Here is an 18,814-nt window from a genome sequence, read left to right on the forward strand (position 1 = left end):
TGGAGTAGATGGGTAGGAGGGCTCCCCTTTCCTGAGAAACAGGGAAGGCAGAGGGAGAAGGGGGAAGGGAGGGTGGGACTGGGAGGAGAAGAGGGAGTGGCTATGACCAGGCTGTAAAGTGAAAACGTTAATTAATTAAAAAGAATGTTTTAGCGTGTGCTGTGGGACACACACAACACCTTCCACAATGAGACTTTTGTCCGGTTTTGGGGGGAGGGGGTTGTTGTTTCTTTTTTCTTTTCTTTTTGGGGAGGTTGCAAAGGCAGAGGACAGATATGAAGGAATGGGGAGGTGAGGGGCTTAGGATTCCTGATGTGAAATTCACAAAGAATCAATTTAAAAAATTGTTTTTAATCTAGAAGTCAACCTTGGTGATGCACTCACAAAGTAAGCTCATCACTCAAAAGAAGGCAAAAGGTCACAAGTTCAACACTACAGAGCTGGGCTACAGTGCAAAATTTCTCTCAAAAAAAATCTAGTGGAATGTATTAATTTCTAGCTTTTCTCACAAATTGTTTCTTAGTTCGAGTCTGCATAAGACCTTCTGCTTAGTGCTTGAAACAAGGCAATTTAAGCGCTGCGCTTGTACCCACACCATTCTTGTCAGCATCACTTCCGACCATTTGTTCAATAAATATTTACAGAGCACTAAATGCCTGGTTCAATTTGCCTGGTATAAACATAGTGAGTAAAAATGAGCGCAGGGAAGGAGGGAGGGAGAGAAGGAGGTAAAGAGGGAGGGAGAGAGGGGGATGGAGAGAGAGGGGGGGATGGAGGGAGAGAGGGGGGAGGGAGGGAGGGAGTCACAAAGAAATGAGAAGACAGATGGATGGAAGAACAGATAGGAATAGAAAAAAAGGGAGGAATGGGATGATTTCAATTATACCAGATAAACAGCTATGAATAGTTAGCAGGTAACTAAAGTCTCATTCACTGTTTGCATCCACTTTTCAAAAATACAATAGATTTTTTATTCTAATTGTAAGCCATAAGCTGCTAACTCCAAAAGCCATTGTACCAAGTGGGAGAAAGTCAGTCCAGCCATTAAAGCACATTTGTCTAATATTTGCAGTAACATAGTAACATATCTGCAAGAAGTAGATCAGGTACATGACAATAAACATATATGTATTTTAGTAAAGTTATCACTAGACATACCTTTCAGATAAAAAGCTCTTGTGATGGCTTACATTCTGACAAGACTCTAAGCTGCCATCAGATGATGAAGAAAGTTGCTCTGACTTCAGGTTGGCTGTATCACTCAAACTGGCCTCAGTTAGAGGTGGGATCTTTAAGTATTTTCTTCCTAACTCCGTTCGCAGAATATCCGTCAATATAACTCTGGGTATCCTGCCACATAGAATGACAAACACTGTACTGTACTAGAGATTTTTGGGGGGGAAAGAAAAAATGTACCCCATGAAATCCAATATTCAAGCATTGTCACTTCAGTGCAAGTAAGCTCTATTAGAATTGTAACCATCAGGAAATCAACACACAAATACTCAAAACTTTGGGTAGATACAGTCTGTTTCTAAAAGTACTTGTTTCTTAGCATGAGACAGATAATCAGCATGTGATTATAAAGTCTTTATGTTTACTAACAGATGCTAAGGCAGTACTTAAATTTTTTAACCAATTTTTCTTAAAAAAGTGCTTTTTTCTTTTCCAGCATTTATGAAGAACACATATCACCACAAATCAATCCTTGAAATTTATGTTTTTATTTAGAGAAAGATCCTTGATAAGCATTCCACTAATAAAACAGAACATATGGTTATGGCAATATTTGTGTTAATATAATAACATCAGGTGAGTGAGCTGATAGGTTAAACGTGTAGGAATTTATATTGTACTTAAGTATTTAAGTATTTAAACCTCTCTAAGTTGGTGGCATCTGTATCAGATATACTATTCTATGTCGTGTATCTTCATTATCAGCAGCAGCAGCAGAATCTGCTTGGTTGCTTAGCTTCTATTGTGAACAAGGATGAGCTGCTGCAAGGATCCTCTACCTTTGCATCGCACGTTCAAGGTCCAGGATGTGACCACAGGATGGGAGGAGGAGGAGGATGGGAGGAGGAGGAGGAGGAACAGCAACATCTGACCTTATTGACTTCTTCAAGCCAACTGTTTTCATTTGCAGGAGATGGGGGGGGGGGGGAACGGGGATTAAGTTTTGCTACTTTTTAAAAAAATATATTTAGTTATTTTACTTTGTATGTGTGGCAAGCAAGGAAAGGGTGTTGGATACCCTGGAACTGGAGTTACAGACAGTTATAAGGCCCCTGGTGTGGGTACTGGCAACTAAATCTGGGTCCTCTGCAAGAACATCAAGTGCTCTTAATTAGTAGTAAGCTTTCTCTCTAGCCTCAACTACTACTTTTGTTTTATTTTGTTTTGTTTCAAGACAGGTTCTCACTATGTTGTCCAAGCTGGCCTCAAATTCAGGGATCAATCAGTTCTCTTTCAGTCTCTCCAGTAGCTGGGCATAGAGAATATGTATTTGCTACCAAGTGTGGATAGTTTTTTAAAAGAATATTTAAGAACTATTTAATATCAACATTAAACAAAAATATTAATCTGGGCATGGTGGCACATGCCTTTAATTCCAATACTTGGGAAGCAAAAGCAAAGAGATCTCTGGAAGTTCTTCTAGGGCAGCCTGGTCTATACAGTGAGACCTGTCTCAAAAAAAAAAAAAAGAAAAGAAAAGAAAGAAAAGCTGAGAGTGAGAGGGAAATGCATTTAAATTACCAGATTTTTCCAAGGAAATACTTTAGTGCACATGGAATTTTATTTACTACTAAGATTAAATAAATTTTTAAAAACCTGATACACTAAACTGATAGCTTGTTTTGAGAATCAATAAGGTGTTGCTCATTATACAAAAAGTGAATACAAAGCTCTAGGATACAGAGAGAAATGTGGGGCATATAGGAGATACAGCAAAGAAACGCCAACTGTCACTTAGTGTCTCTGTTTAAATAACTGACAATAGCATAACTTGTAGATGGCTTCAAGTGTTCAGTTCCTAAATAAGCATTTTTTTCTAAAATAAAGAGGGTATGTACAAAAAATGTTAGTCCTGTGAAAGTCAGTCCCCACTCTCCACTCAACTGTGGAGAATGCCCTGTCCATTGGCTAGATCTGAGTAGGGGTTCAAAGTTTACTCCACGTATTGTTCTTGGCTGGTGCTCCACATTTGACCATGTCCCCTGGAGGGGGAGACCTGGTGGCACTCAGAGGAAGGATAGCAGGCTACCAAGAAGAGACTTGATACCCTATGAGCATATACAGGGGGAGGAGGTCCCCCTCAGTCACAGTCTTAGGGGAGGGGAGTAAGGGGAAAGCGGGAGAGAGGGAGGAACGGGAGGATACAAGGGATGGGATAACAATTTAGATATAATATGAATAAATTAATAAATATATATTAAATTTAAAAATGTTAGTCCTAAACAATTCTGAAAAAGATGAACTGACCAAAAAATCAGCAAGGAAAAGCACTATTGTCTGGAATTTTCCTGTGAATAATAAATGATTGCCCAGTTCTCTTGAGCTTGTTTGGAGCCTCCAGCATAGAAGCCCAGCTACTCATGGACCCCCAGCCGACTCCTGTCAGTCAGCTGGTTCACCTCTATGAGGAGATCAGGCTGGCAGCTTCATGATGGACGCACTTGGAGTGGTGAGGAAGGAGGAAGGCAGCCACCTAGCCAGCCAGATCAACTCTGGCAAACGCTGGGGCGACCAATGTTGTGACCAGATGGCCCTCAATCCCATTCTTATATTATTTGTTATGCTGGTAGAGCTTGAAGAAAGAAAAAAATCAAACAGGGGAACTGAAAAGTTGGAAAGATAAATAAATGTAAGCTGAACATGAAATGTATGTCAAATAAACTCAAAATTCTTTCCTAGAACAGGAAAATCCAAACTCAAACAAAAATTATTTTAAAAGGTTAGTCAGCAAGCTACACTAGCAGCTGTACTCCTTAAGGTGCAACAGACCCTGAAGGTCTCGGAAGCCATCAAAAGGTGCAAGGCACAGTCCACCATGGCCCTAACAGTTTGCTTTTTAACTAGAAAACACTCTACAGCCACGTGAACAAATGCCACAGAACAAAATAAAGACTAAATACAACACACATGGTTAGTGAACTAAGCAACATAAAATATGTAGTAAAGTCCAAATCCTGTTTTACTGCAGAGAACAGCATTAAGGTTCAGGTGAGTGAAGGGTGAAGAAAGGCCCGCGGTACAGGAGTCGAGAGCACAGACTATGAACTCTCACAGCAAACCTCAGGCGTCTCATTCCACCACCAAGCAGCACCTGTTTCAGAAGACTGACACCATAATACCTGTTTCTGAGCATTCTTCACCTCATCTCTACCATGGGAAGGTTACCTACCTTCCTCAGTGAGAATTAAACAAAATAGCATATTTAAAGCAATTAGCCCAACTGCTAACATGTAGTATATTCAAAGTAAATGGAATTGTCATATTATCATAGTTTTTTTCAATGTTAAGTTCAATAACCATTAGACTCTGTAATCTTGATGAAAATCCAATCTTTTGAAAAGTGTAGCTTCACAGCTAGCAATGGCTATGGTCTTTTACTCAGTTCTTCACACTTCACAGCCACTGTCTAAGACCTTTCATCACCTATGGATAAAGCCCCCTTTGCATATCGTGAGAGAAGAGCTTTGTGTGATGGCCTCTTATAGAATATAGGTCCATAAAGCAAACTCATAGACGCTAAACTGTCTTTGGGACGACAAGTCCATAAATCAGTGCTGTGTCATTATCCAGAGCTACCTTGTATTTCAAGAAGTTCTGAAGTTTTACAATCTATCAAGTTGTCATGTCATATACTATGTCCAATATGTTTTATGAAATATCTAAATGTTATTACTAAGTAATATGAAATAACTATGAAATTGTACTTCAGAATATCAAAAAATATACCAACAAAAGCAAAAAACGAATACTGAAAAACAAGACAGAAGAAAGTGTGCCAGAAAGCTGTGCCTCTTCTGACTGGTCCGTTGCAGGCTCATCCTCTTAGATTGCCAGTTACACTCAGGCTTACGTATAACAAGTTAACTATGAGGCTCAACTATTTAACACATGTGGGAGACATTGAAAAACTAATGACAGTACTATTCAAGTCATTTCAAGAGCCATTTTAATAAAGTCTACTAAAAAACAGTAATTATACCTGCTAATATAGTTGCAGTATAATAAGAAGTTGCAATGCTAATCCAGTTTCATTTTGTGTAATACATTAATATCATCCTAAAAGTGTAATATGTTGCATTTTCAACAAGAGTGTCATAAATCCACTCATCTCCCAGATGACATAGTTCAAACTACACCTTCTAAATCAACATCTTAAAGTATGGAAGAATTGATAGTTTTTCCTTCTTTATTTTCTTCTTTTAAAACATGTATTTATCATTATACATGCATATGCACATACCAAAGCATAGGTATGGAGATCAGAAGACAACTTTCAGGACTTGGTTCCAGCCTCCCACTGTGAATTTCAGGGATTAAACTTGGGTTGTCCAGCTTACACATCAAGCCCTTGAACCCAGAGGCCATCTCACTTCACTGGCTTAAAGAGATCCACAGATCGTGTGTGTGTGTGTGTGTGTGTGTGTGTGTGTGTGTGTGTGTGTGTGTGTGTGTGTGTGTGTGTGTCTGTGTCTGTCTGTCTGTCTGTCTGTCTGTGTGTCTGTGTGTGCAGGTATATGTGTATGTTCATGTGTAGGTGGATGCACACTGGGGCAGAGTGTGTGCACCTGTGCGTATGTGTGTTCATGTGAAGAACAGAGGACAACCACGGGTGTTGTTCCTTGTGAGATGAATACATTGTTTATTTGCAAAGTCCCTCGGCCTTGCCAGCTAAGCCAGGCTGGCCAACCAGAGAGTCCCAGTGCCCTCCCCCTTCCATCTCCCCAGCGCTGGAACTGCAACCCACAGCTCTACACTCTGTTTTTTACATGGTTGCTGGGGATCACAATCAGGTCCTTGTGCTCTCACAGCATTTTTACAACTAAGCCATGTCTCTACCCCTAAGATTCAAGGGTTTTTTTTTTTTCCTTTTTACAAAGCTAAAATTGAAGCAAACAAATTATCCCTCAACTAGAATATTACTAGTCTAAAGAAATTATAAGATAATTACAGTATTTGGAACATACTATTTTTTCAAATGTATAATCTAAGAAAAGAATAAATATACCATTTAAATAAATTCCAAGTATCAGCAACTTTCCTTAAAAGATTATAAATGTGTTACATCCTGCAGCTCTCTGGTCACTGCTGCTGCAAATGGGTGACAGCAGCTTTTATCCTCTATGTGCATCTCACGCGGCTCCTGCGGACCACGGCTTATAAACATCTAGAAATTTTCAACCAGGAAAGTAGATGTGAACCACATATGGAAATAAGCTCTACCATAAAATGTACTACCATAAAATGTATTTTTTTTTTATATCTGCTGGTTTGGTATTTATATAATTCCTGAACCCTAATTTTCATTATGTTATACAGTTGATTTGAGTCATGTGTTTTCTTTTTTATTATTATTAATTTTAATTTTATTAATTTGTTCAGATTACAACTCAATTGTTATCCCATCACTTGTATCCTCCTATTCATTCCTCCCTCCCTCCTGCTTTCACCCGAGCCATGTGTTTTCTATTTGTCCTTGTTAGTCTTATCTGGGAATCAAAGGTCAGACTGTCCTTACATAAAGGGCAAGGTACTTTGTTCACTGCCCTTAAGATCTCAGAATGAAAGTAAAATTTCTTAAAAAAGAAAAAAAGTCATTTCTAGATTTGAATAAGTAATTTTGTTTACTTAAACTTTAAGACAAAATTTAAAGGCAAAAGTAAATGGGTTTTTTTGTGTGTGTTTTTTTTTTAGATTTTGTTTGTTTGTTTGTTTCTATAAAGTATTCTGCCCCCATGTATGCCTACAGGCCAGAAGAGGGCACCAGATCACATTATAGATGGTTGTGAGCCACCATGCGGTTGCTGGGAATTGAACTGTTCTTTGGAAGAACAGACAGTGCTCTTAACCTCTGAGCCATCTCTCCAGCCCAAAAGTAAGTGTTTTTAATCTTTCTGAAATAATATGTTCTAGCTGGGTAAAAATAAAAACAAGACAAATGAGACCCAGAAAGACAAACATGGTATGTGCTCACTTGTAAGTGGATATTTGCCATCGAGGGGATGATCACTATGCTACAATCCACAGACCCAAAGAAGCTAAGTAACAAGGAAGGTCCAAGGAGGATGCTTGAATCTCACTGAGAAGGGAAAATAAAACAGATATTTGGGGTGGATGGAGGAAGGGGACTGAGTGGGAGAAGAGGTGGGAAGGGGAACAGGAGGGATCGGTGAGTGGAGGATGACAGGAGAGAACCGGAACCAGGGCAGCAGGGGATCCCTGGCACAAGCTAGAAATCCAGGACAATGGAAACTCACAGGAATCTATACGGGTGGCCCTGACTGAGACTCCTAGCAATGACAGGCACCTCCTGTAACCAGGCAAGACCTCCAATGGAGCAATGGGGATACCAACCCAGGCGCAAACCCTTCGGTCCACAATTTTTCCTGCCTATAAGAAGTACGAGGATAAAGAAGGAGCAGAATGTGAGGGAATGGCCAGCCAATGACTGGCCCAACTTGAGACTCGTGCCATGAGGGCCCATGCCTGACACTAGTACTGATGCTCTGCTATACCTTCACACAGCAGTCTAGCATAACTGTCATCTGAGAGGCTTCACCCAGCAGCTCATGAAACCAGATGCAGAGACCCATAGTCAAACAATAGGCAGAGCTCAGGGAATCTGATGGAAAATGAGAAGGAAGGATTGAAAATAACAGAGAGGTCAAGGACACCATAAGAAAACCTACAAAATCAACTAACCTGGGTCCACAGGGACTCACAGAGACTGAATCACCAGCCAGAGAGAGCCCATGGGACAGTTCTAGGCCTTACACACACACATAACAGAGGTACAGATTGGGCCTGTGTGGGACCTCTCAGCAGGGCAGGAGTTATCTCTTGACTCTGTTGCCTGCCTATGGATCCCTTTCCCTAACTGTACGGCCTTGTCTAGCTTCAGTAGAAGATGCGCCCAGTCCTACAACAACTTAATATGCCACAGAGCAGGTTGATACCCATGGGAGGTCCCCCTGCTCTGAGGAGAAAGGGAGGGGCATGGGGGAGGGGAGAGGAGAGGGAGGGACTGGGAAGAGAGGAGGGAGGGGAAGTTCTGTTCTGGATGTAAAGTAAATTAATTAATGGATAAAAGAAAAAAAGGAAAGAAGGCAAAGGGCCTAATGTTAAAGTTCAGGAAGACTTGCCAGGTGTGGTAGTGCACGCCTTTAATCCCAGCACTCGGAGGCAGAGGCTGCACGTTCCAGGCCAGCCTGGTGTACAAAGCAAGTGTAGGACAGCCAATGCTACACAGAGAAACCTTGTCTAAAAAAAAAAAAAGTTCCAGAAGACTGAAGAGACACAAACCTCCTGCTGAAAACAGCAAGTCTCAGAACATATACATCCAAAGGCATACCCAAAAGAGTTCAATTTCTTTATCTGAGGCTTGGAATCTCTTTTCCTGGTTGTCATCAAAATTACAGAGCCAAAAATTCATTCTGATGGAGGAAAATATGTATCAATAAATGTCTGAAGATATACCTCTAGTAAGAAGTAATTGCTTTCTTTTATTCGGCAAATACTTATTATTTAATATATGCCTAGTACTGCACAAGGAAAAAAGAATAAAATGTAATGTAGTCCCTATTCTCATAAAGTTTAAAAATTACAATATGAGTGCTATGATGAATAGGCTGTTAAACAAGATGAAGGGACATACCAAGTGTAGGCACAAGGAAAAAGTAGGCAGCAAACCTCGAACCCCTACCCAGACTAGGCGATGGACAGGACATTCTTCACTGTTGAGTGGAGAAGGAGATCTGACTTTCACACAAACTTTGGTGCCCCATATTTGAACATGTCCCTTGGATGGAGATGCCTGGTGGCACTCAGAGGAAGGATAATAGGTCACCAAGGAGAGACCCTATGAGCATATACAGGGGGAGGTAATCCCCCTCAGGAACAGTCATAGGGGAGGGGAGTAGGGAGGGAAGTGGGAGGAAGGGAAGAATGGGAGGATACATGGGATGGGCTAACAACTGAGATGTAATATGAATAAATTAATTAAAAAAATAAAAATTAAAAAAAACAAGTGTAGGCACATGAGAAGGAGTCAAAGATGAATGAGTTCAAAGATTTCAGCCAGCAGAAATCAGTTAAAAAGGAAGAGGATATTGTTTACAAGATAAAAGAATGAAGAAAATGAAACCGTGCATGGCATTCAGTGAGACAAAAACAGTTCTCCAAGAACAATATAAACACGGAGGAGCAACCAGGCATGGACAAGACACAGTCAGCAGGTCTTGTGCGCCAAACTACAGAGCCATAACTGGACCTTGAAGGGTACATGAGTCCACAAAGATGAACTGTTGAGAACAAGCTACATATGGCTTCTAAATGTAAGGAATGGCTTGAACAGAAAAAGTGTATGCACGGGAAGCCCGAACAAGATACTGTCATCACAATAAAAACACAAAGTAATTAGGGCTTAGACAGGAGTGCTGGCAAGAAATATGAAACATTATTTCAATATATATTTAGTTTGAAATCAAATAACCAGGCAGAGTAAATGATGGGATATAAGGGATGAAAAGGGGGCGAGTTAAGGCCATTCCCAAGTTCGCATTACAGAACTGAGTGTATGGGGGGGCCACTCACTCAGATGACAAGGGGGTACAAATGTAAGAATGAGTTGAGAATAAAGATCATGTTTGTAAAGCTGGGCGTGGTGGCGTACACTTTTAATCCCAGCACTTGGGAGGCAGAGGCAGGTGGATCTTTGTGAGTTAAAGGCCAGCCTGGTCTACAGAGTGAGTCCAGGACAGCCAAGGCTACACAGAGAAACCCTGTCTTGAAAACAGAACAACAACAAAAAAGATTGTTTGTACTTTAGAACAAGTTTGGGTTCAGTCGACTCAGTCCTTAGCAAATTGGACTGAATTAGCTGGATGCCAGGAACTGGACCTGGGAGGGAAGGAGAGAGACAGGAAGAGAACCAGAGTCTTTTTTTTTTTCTTTTTCTTAAGTTTTTCAAGACAGGGTTTCTCTATGTAGCCTTCCCTGGCTGTCCTGGACTCTCTTTGTAGACCAGGACGGCCTCAAACTCACAGTGATCCACCTGCCTCTGCCTCCCCAAGTGCTGGGATTAAAGGTGTGCACCACCACAGCCGGCTCAAGAACTAGAGTCTTAAATGGAACTTGCTATACTAAAGCTTCTCAAACACATAATGTAGCTGATAACAATTCTTAGGAAAAACTACCCTCCAGAAAGAATGGAACACTACACTGCTGTGGAAAAGGATGGGGGAGAGACTAATGATTCTGTTGTCATCTGGAAAATTGAAGCTTCCTTCCAAAATAGCCAGAAGTATCATTCAAGTCGTTCTTCTAACTAGCCCTTTACGTGCCAGCCCGGCTTACCTCCAAAGATTAACACCAGGCATCAAAACAGGAAGAGCAAACCGATTCAAACATATGTCAAACTATTTGTCTCCTGTTTTAGAAAGTTAAATTTCTATCACACATGATTTACTAGGATAGTATCAGTAAACATTTAGATTTTTATCTTTTAAAGGAAGTGTTCATTTTAAATTTATTGCCACTGTTTTATTGATATGGGTGTTTCTGTGCCTAGTGTCCACTGAGGCAAGAAGAGGGCAACAGATCCCCTGGAACTGGAGTTGCAGCCAAGTATGAGTCACTTTGTGGGTGCAGGACCTCTGAAAGAGCAGCCAGTACTCTTAAGCACTGAGCCATGTTTCTAGCCCCAAATGTCCTTTATTTAATGTGTGTGTGCGTGTGCACACACGAGAGAGAGAGAGAGAGACAGAGACAGACAGACAAACAGACAGACAGACAGACAGACAGAGACAGAGAGACAGAGACAGAGACAGAGATGAGGGAAGGGAGGGAGGGAGAGAGAGACAGACAGAAATTGAGAGGTCTATGCTTGGATGTTTTAAGAAAGCACCAATTTTACTTTTAAAAATAACTGCTTAAGTTAAATAGTTTAATCTATAGTGTGGCGTAAAGCATTTACTGTCATCCAAAAACAGACACAGATGCAGACAGATCTTTGTTAGTTCAAGGTGAGCCCTGTATCCATGGAAAGTTCCAGGCCATAGGTTACATAGTTGAGTACATAGTGAGAACCTGTTTTAGAAAGCAAGGAAGGAAGGAAGGAAGGAAGGAAGGAAGGAAGGAAAGAAGGAAAGAAGACAGGCTGGCCAGATTATGGCCTGCAATACCAAAGCAGTACCATGGTAGGGGGAAAAGTTATTCTGATTCTAAACAATGTAGCAAACCTAAAAAAATACTTATTTGAGACAAAAATTACAAATAGAAATACATGTAAGTATTTTATTATAGATTACAAGTTCCTACAATGAATTCGTACCTTTTAGCATCAAACCCCAAATACAATTTTGAAGTTTTGAAGTCTAGAAGGTTGGAGATACAGCTCAGTGGTTATGAGCCTTGCTGCTCTTGTAGATGACCAGAGTTCAGTGCCCAGCACCCACATCTTGGGGCATACTATCTGTGACTCCTTCTGGTGTCAGTGGGCATATGCACATATACATAAATAAAAATAAATATTTTTCAAAAAACAGTTTTACCTTCTTTTAAAAATGAAACTGAATATTTACTATTTAAAATGTGAAATCATTATTTTAATATGATTAAAGTATTATTCTAAATCAATGTCTGTACTAAATTAATGTGTATAAAACACGAGAACACTCACAAAGCTGAAAGTAGTGAGGATACAGGTTAAATCGTGTTTTAAATATATTCTAAGATTTAGAAAACAAGACCCTTACACGGAACACATGTGGACAAAACAATACACATAAAATAAAAATAAATAAACGTTTTAACTGCTGACTTGAGACACATGACTTGGAGAAATCCAGCTGGATCCGACCTGGAAGCCTCCTCCCTGGAGACTAGTTCTTACGGCATCCCAAGGTGCTATGCAAACTGCCACGGGTGAAGAGCAATAGTCCTAGCCAGACGTAAAGGCTGGGACCCACAACAATGGCTAGCAGGGCATGATTTCCTCAACGGTGCCAACAGTAGCACGTGTATCTTGGGAGAAAACAACAGCTACCTAACTGGACTTAAGACTTATTCAGTAGGAGGGCATTCATGCCTGGAACACAGAGAAGAGAATCTTCCACTGACATTACCCTAAACTAGTATCTCTAACAGCATCCTTAATACTCACCTTTATACACTTACAGCTAAGTCTAGTTCTCGTCCCTCATCGAAGAAGCTTCTTTATGCGGCAGGCAGAGGCCAAAAGAGCAACTGGTACCCAGCCCCAGCTGATACATCTACAACACAACCCCTACACCTAAGGCTCAAGGAGCATCACAAAGGAAGAAGCAGAAAGGCTGTAAGAAACAGAGATTCAGAACGTCTACTGTAAGACAGCACCTTCTATATGACAGCGAAGTTGCAGTCATGAACTCTCAACAATATGGGTGCCTATACCGTGCCTCAACAATGACACTGATTGTCATGCCAATGTGGAAGAGGCCCTCACTCCTAGATGAAGAGCTATAGGTAATTAACGACAGCTGTGAGAGGGAGAATCAGTCTTCTCCCGGGCTCCCCAATTGGTTATCTACTACAAAGTGGTCAGCCCTAAAATACATATCCATGAGCTGGGTGGTGGTGGTGCATGCCTTTAATCCCAGCACTTGGGAGGCAGAGGCAGGTGGATCTCTGTGAGTTCGAGGCCAGCCTGGTCTACAGAGCAAGTTCCAGGACAGCCAGAGCTGTTATACAGAGAAACCTGTCTCGAAAAAACGAAAAACATATCCATACAAGCACACGAAAAGAACTCAGTATGTATGTTGTATTTGTACATGCATCCATAATTCTGTAAGCATATGTATATTTGCAACAGTAACAATTAAAGAAAAAGGAAGCCATGAATTTGAGAGGGAATAGGTTAAACCTGAGAGTGTTTGCAGGGAGTAAACAGAGGGGAAATGATGAAGAACCATACACATGTAATAGTTGAAAATATTTTTAAAGTAAAAAGTAAAAAGCAAAATATATGTAAACAAACATGAATATGCACATATACTCAAATATGTTTAGATATTATCTTTTATAGTAAAAATTTCTAAAATATATATTAATCATAAACTAGGATAAAAAGCCCTTTTTTAATCCCTTGTTAATCACTTGTCAGTCCCTTTAGTGAAGTGCAGAACCATGATCTAACTGAAGAATAAGGATGGAAAACTCTAAAGCATTGTTCTAGAGTGGACCATACATATGTGTATGCACTGATCTTTAATATCATTTCCAACTATCTTATTTTTAAGAATATCGGATTTATATTATTTCACATGTGGCAAAATCAAAAGTATTGAACAAAATCAATACTAAGTGACATACCTTTCAGATAAATTAAGGCTTTGGTGAAGAAGATCTAATTTTTGACATGTCTCTATGCTGTCAACAGATGTCGAAGGCAATGAGTCTGATTGCACCTTGCTGGCATCACATAAATTAGCATCATTTCTAGGTAGGGTCTTTCTGAATTTTCGTCCTAAATCCGTCCATAGAACATTCGTCAACATAACTCTGAGATGCCTGTTATATACATAAATAGTTAATACATATGGTTCCAAATGCTATAAAATACATGCATTTATTACAGACTGTAACAAATGAGCATCTCCTAGAATTCTGAATTTCACTACAAGAAATCAGTTATGAACATTGTTAAGTAAGAAACAAATGTCTAGCCATTCTCAATAACACATTAAAAAGTAAAGCCTACTTCATTACATTGGGATTTTCTTCAAAATTACATCAGACAAACTATAAGCATCCTCACAAATCTGTACAGTTGTTAGATCCCTAGCAACTCACTTATGCTTTCCGCACTTTAGCGAAAGTGGGTGTGCATCTGTAGAGCTCATCACAGAGGCAACCACTTTCTACACTGCAATTGTGGTTTTGCTTTACCATTAGAAAATATATTAAAATTAAGAGAAAATAACTCTTATTTTACCTTGTTTCTAAATAAACAAATCAAGAAATAAAGGAATAAATTAGCATTTGTACTTAATGGTAAGAACTGGAGGTCCCTGCAAACCGAGGCCGGCCGGGAGGGACCCCAGGGGTAAAGGGAAAGCTGCCTCAGTCCAACTTAGTGCTGGTTCACACCTGTAGAGCCTGACCCCAACTAGTTTATTTTACCCATATTTAAGCACAGCACAATTTGGGGGGGAAAAGTATCCTGATAATTAATCCAAACCCATGTGTACAACAAAGCTTAAGACATGCTTACAGTGAAACTCTTTACAAAGTACATAAGGCCTCTTCCATAACCCTGGGTTTTGTTGACTCAGAAGCAGTGCTCACGGTAAGGGTCTAGGGAGAATGACTGTGATGAACAAGTTAGTGTGAGGGACTCAGGTGAGGTCTGGCCCTACAGGTAGCAGAAGACCAATAGCTTATAAACTACATCCATTCCTAGCTTTCTTGGTAGGAAAAAGGTAAATATCTCCTTCCTTTAAAGAGGCAAGTCTGTGTGTTTTGTTCAGCCTTCCTGTTCCCCCAGTGCTTACTGTAAGTACAAGGACCTCACGCCCTCAACAAACAACATCAATAGAAAGCCTGATAAATGCAAGCAGTTCCCAATTTTTGCTATTATCACATTTGTAAATTTATACATTCAATATATTTTTCATTGTTGACATTATCTGAAAACTACGTTCAGTCCTCAAGCCATCGAATGCACATTTTGCAAGGGTATAAACAGGCTACCATGCAGACTTTAAACAATGTCAAAGAGGAACAGCTAAAATGTTAATCACAAATGTTTAATCAGAAAAGTCTATTTTATGCCATAGAAGCACTTTTACACATCTTTTCATTATTTAACAAATACAACAATATTAACAAACAAAAATGCTCATGTATTTTCAAAAGAAAAGGAAATTTCCTAATGAATTAAAGAAATCTGTATGTAGCAGCACTCAGTGATAGACAGCACACTAGACAATCTAAAGGGAAGACTGTATAATTCCTAGGAAAGTTCCATGAAAACATGTTAAATTAGGAAAAAAATAAGGTATAAAGAATACAGAAATAAGATGATATCTCTTTAAATCAGTGATAACATGTTCAACAAATATTTATAGAACATCTTTTCTTTTTTTTTGAGACAGGGTTTCTCTGTGTAGCCTTGGCTGTCCTAGACTCGCTTTGTAGACCAGGCTGGCCTCAAACTCACAGCGATCCGCCTGCCTCTGCCTCCCGAGTGCTGGGATTAAAGGCAGCGTGCGCCACCATGCCCAGCTATATAGAACATCTTCTAACAAAACAAACATGCTGGTAGGCTCTACAGACACATCAGCAAACAGTGGATGGTTCTTGCCTTAGAGGAACTTATATTCCAAAAATTATCTCAAACCATCATTTCCGCTAACTGTGACAAGAGACAGGAGGGAGAAGAGATACTGCCATTTCTTTAGCACCAAGAAGGATTTTACTACGACTTGGAGAGCCACACCCCTCACAGGCTCCTGTTAAACACCTACAGCTTTGGAAGGCGTAGGACCTGCCGGTACCCATGGCTCACTAGGAGTAGGCGTTAGCGGTTGTAGCCTGGCCCTGCTTTGCATGCCTGTTCTTTGCTTCCTGATTCAGCAGCTTTGTGAGCAACCTGGCAGCTGCCTTCATTCCCGCCCCACCAAGATGGACTAACTCTGAAACCAGGAGCTGAAAACAAACCACTCCTCCCCTAGGTTGTTAACAACCTTGAAGATAAAGTGCTAAAGAGTACTAGGCCCTGTGCCAAGGAAAATGAAAAGAAACTGAAAATAAATTTTAAGAACAAAAACAGAAATGTTCTATATAAGTAAAGGAAATTCAAGTACCTACCCAAATGTCTAGAGAGAGAAGGTCTATGATCAGGACAGGACTGTGCAGTTAGTGTAGGATGGCCCATATGATGAGGTGAGATTTTATGTCAACAAGAACTCTATAAGGAACTGAGCTAAAGTCCTCAGGTCACCTTTTGGCCAGGAATCAGGTAACATTTTGTCCATATCCTGAAAGCTTGACTAAGGATTAATTACAAAGTAACGCATTATCTGTGCAGCGGCAGAATTTCAACACAAGGCAGGATTTGGGTTGTGTTGTAATTACTTCTGCCTTCACGGTTGAGTCTACACTGAGTGAGAGCAACAGACAGCAGAAAGAGATGGAGGATGTTTTATTGGTGGGAACAGGAATGAATATGAAGCTGCAGACAAGGCTGCTGAGAAAGCAGCTGCACAGTTGTTAAAACAGAGTAACATCACTAAAACAAACAAATGAAAACCTAGCACTCTATATAGAAAAGGTGCCAAGAGGGCAAGAGCCAACCCATGGAAGGCTCAAGTGAAAATGCAAATTCATTTCAACGAAAGGAGCCTAAACTGAAAATGCCACTGAAGGAACTGCTCGCTTAAAAACAGCTGCCTAGGGTATATATAAACGCCAGCCCTGAATCAACACACACAGTAATTCAACTGTGGCACAAGCCCTCCAGGCTTCACCTCAAACTGACAGCACTGTCTACTTACATTGTTTTGAGGCGTGAGAGATGTAAGACTGGCAGGCACTGTGAGGCAGGGGCGGGATCCCTGCAAGGGGCCCTGAGAGGCCACTGAGGAAAGTCTGAAGGTGAGATTTAAGGTGTAACAGACCCCAGGATGCTAGAGATGCCAAAACTACGCAACAACTAGTAAGAAACACTGAAGACAGCCAGTTCAAAACAGAGGCCTGTACTCTTCAGAGAGCAGATCTGGAGGGTAGGTCTCCAAAATCCTTTAATGGTGAGATGAGTCCAACCGCAAAACCTGATGCCAGAGCATGCATGCTGCTAGGTTTCACACCTGCTACGATCTGATCTTTCCTTGCTACGCCATTCCTCCTTTGAGAAATGGAATGTTTACTCTGTGCAACTATATACTAAAAAAATGTAATTTGGTTATGACTTTACAGGGGCTCACAGTTAAGAAATTATCTTAGTCTCAGAAGAAACTTTGGACCTTAGAATGGGTGGGACAGTTCAAAGATCATGGGATTATTTAGAAATGAGCCTAATGTATTTTGCGTTACATGGGATAAAATCAGACGTCATGGGTGAGAAGCAGAACGAGATTGTCTACAGTGATGCGCTTTGAGCTGCCGTGCTGTGTCTGAGTGTTTGGCTCACAAGTATGTCAGAAGAGGGCACTAGATGCCAGAGAACTGGAGTTGCAGGTGGTTGTGAGCCACTGTGTAGGTGCTGGGAATCAAGCCTGGGTCTTCTGCAAGAGCAACAGTACCTTAAACACTAAGCCATCTCTCCAGCCCTTATAGTAATGTGTCTGAGTGTCAAGTTGTAATGATTAAACTTCATTGTCAACTTGACTGGGTTTCAAATCACCATGGAAACACAGTTCTGAGCATATCTGCACGGCTGCTTCCAGAAAGGTTCAGTGACAAAGGAGGGCCCACCCTGACTGTGATGGCACCAGGCCAGGACAGAACAAAAAGGAGAACGCCAGATGAGCACTTCATCCATCTCTTGGTGTTTCTTGACCAAAGACTCAGTTTGATAACATTCCTGCCACCTGGCCTTCCTGTCATCCTAGATTCTGTGGTACTTTGAATGACATTGGCCCACATAGGCACATGTGTTTGCTCGGTCCCCAGCTGAACTGCTTGGAAGGATTAATAGGTGTATCCTTGTGTCACTACGGGTAGGTTTCAAAAGCCCATGCTACATCCACTGCCCCCTCCTCTGTTTGCTAGCTCCCCTGGGGATTGAGACTTAAAGCTCTCCCGTCTTCTCCAGCACCATGCCAGCCTGCACACCTTCCTGCCATTATGATGATGGACTAAGCCTCTGAAACTGCACTAGGGTCAGGGTGTCTACTCAAAGCAACAGAACACTAAGTGAGATAACTTTCTTACATCATGAGCCAAAAGAAACCCTTTCTTCCTCCAATTGCTTCTGATCAGGTAACTGGTCACAGCAAGATAATAGTAACAAATATAATTGTAAAATTCACATGAAAGGAAAAAAAACTTAAGAGCCAAAGAAATTTTGAGTAAAAACAAAACAAAAAAATTGAGATGCCTAATTGAAAGACATATAAGGCGTACCAAAATAACAAAGGTATTGACATAAAAACAGATAGATCAATGGAACAGATACAATCTATAAGTAAACACATCTATCTACAGGAAACTGATCTTCAACAAAGGCACAGAAAATTAACATTAGAGAAAGGACATCCATACCTGGGCAGTGGTGGCCCATGCCTTTAATCCCAGAGGCAGAGGCAGGCGGATCTCTGAGTTCAAAGCCAAATTGGTCTAATAAAGAGAGTCCAGGACAGCCAGGGCTATCACACAGAGAAACTTTGTCTCAAAAAACAAACAACAACAAAAAAAAGGTATATAAACAAACTCCAGAGCATAAAAATCTATTAACTAGCAGGATGTAATGGTGCACATCTTTAATCCCAATGCTCAGGATGCAGAGGCAGGTAGATCTCTGAGTTTCAGGCTAGTCTGGTCTGCCTGTTAAGTTTCAGGTCAGCCAGGGCTATATAGTGACATCTTGTCTTAAAAATAAATA

The 18,814-nt window shown here is 40.6% G+C and overlaps 1 protein-coding gene across 5 annotated transcripts in view; it reads right to left on the reverse strand.

Annotated features, from left to right (window-relative positions):
• Window positions 1–18,814, reverse strand: part of SENP7 (SUMO specific peptidase 7) — a 115,382-nt gene that overhangs the window by 63,092 nt on the left and 33,476 nt on the right. For 2 of the 5 annotated variants that reach the window (XR_014783181.1, XM_084801541.1), the window contains exons 5-6: window positions 13,582–13,779; window positions 1,159–1,350 (exon numbers count right to left, since the gene is read on the reverse strand). The exons of 1 other annotated variant lie outside the window; for it this stretch is intronic. Coding sequence is in view for 3 of the 4 variants with exons in the window: in XM_084801541.1 (XP_084657667.1) it covers window positions 1,159–1,350; window positions 13,582–13,779 (390 nt within the window). In the remaining variant the exon portion in view is untranslated. The remainder of the gene's footprint in view (window positions 1–1,158; window positions 1,351–13,581; window positions 13,780–18,814) is intronic. 2 more of the 5 variants (XM_084801543.1, XM_084801542.1) reach the window with 2 other exon arrangements.

This window comes from Acomys minous, assembly GCF_964271855.1.
Source record: "Acomys minous genome assembly, chromosome: 11".
NCBI lineage: Eukaryota > Metazoa > Chordata > Mammalia > Rodentia > Muridae > Acomys > Acomys minous.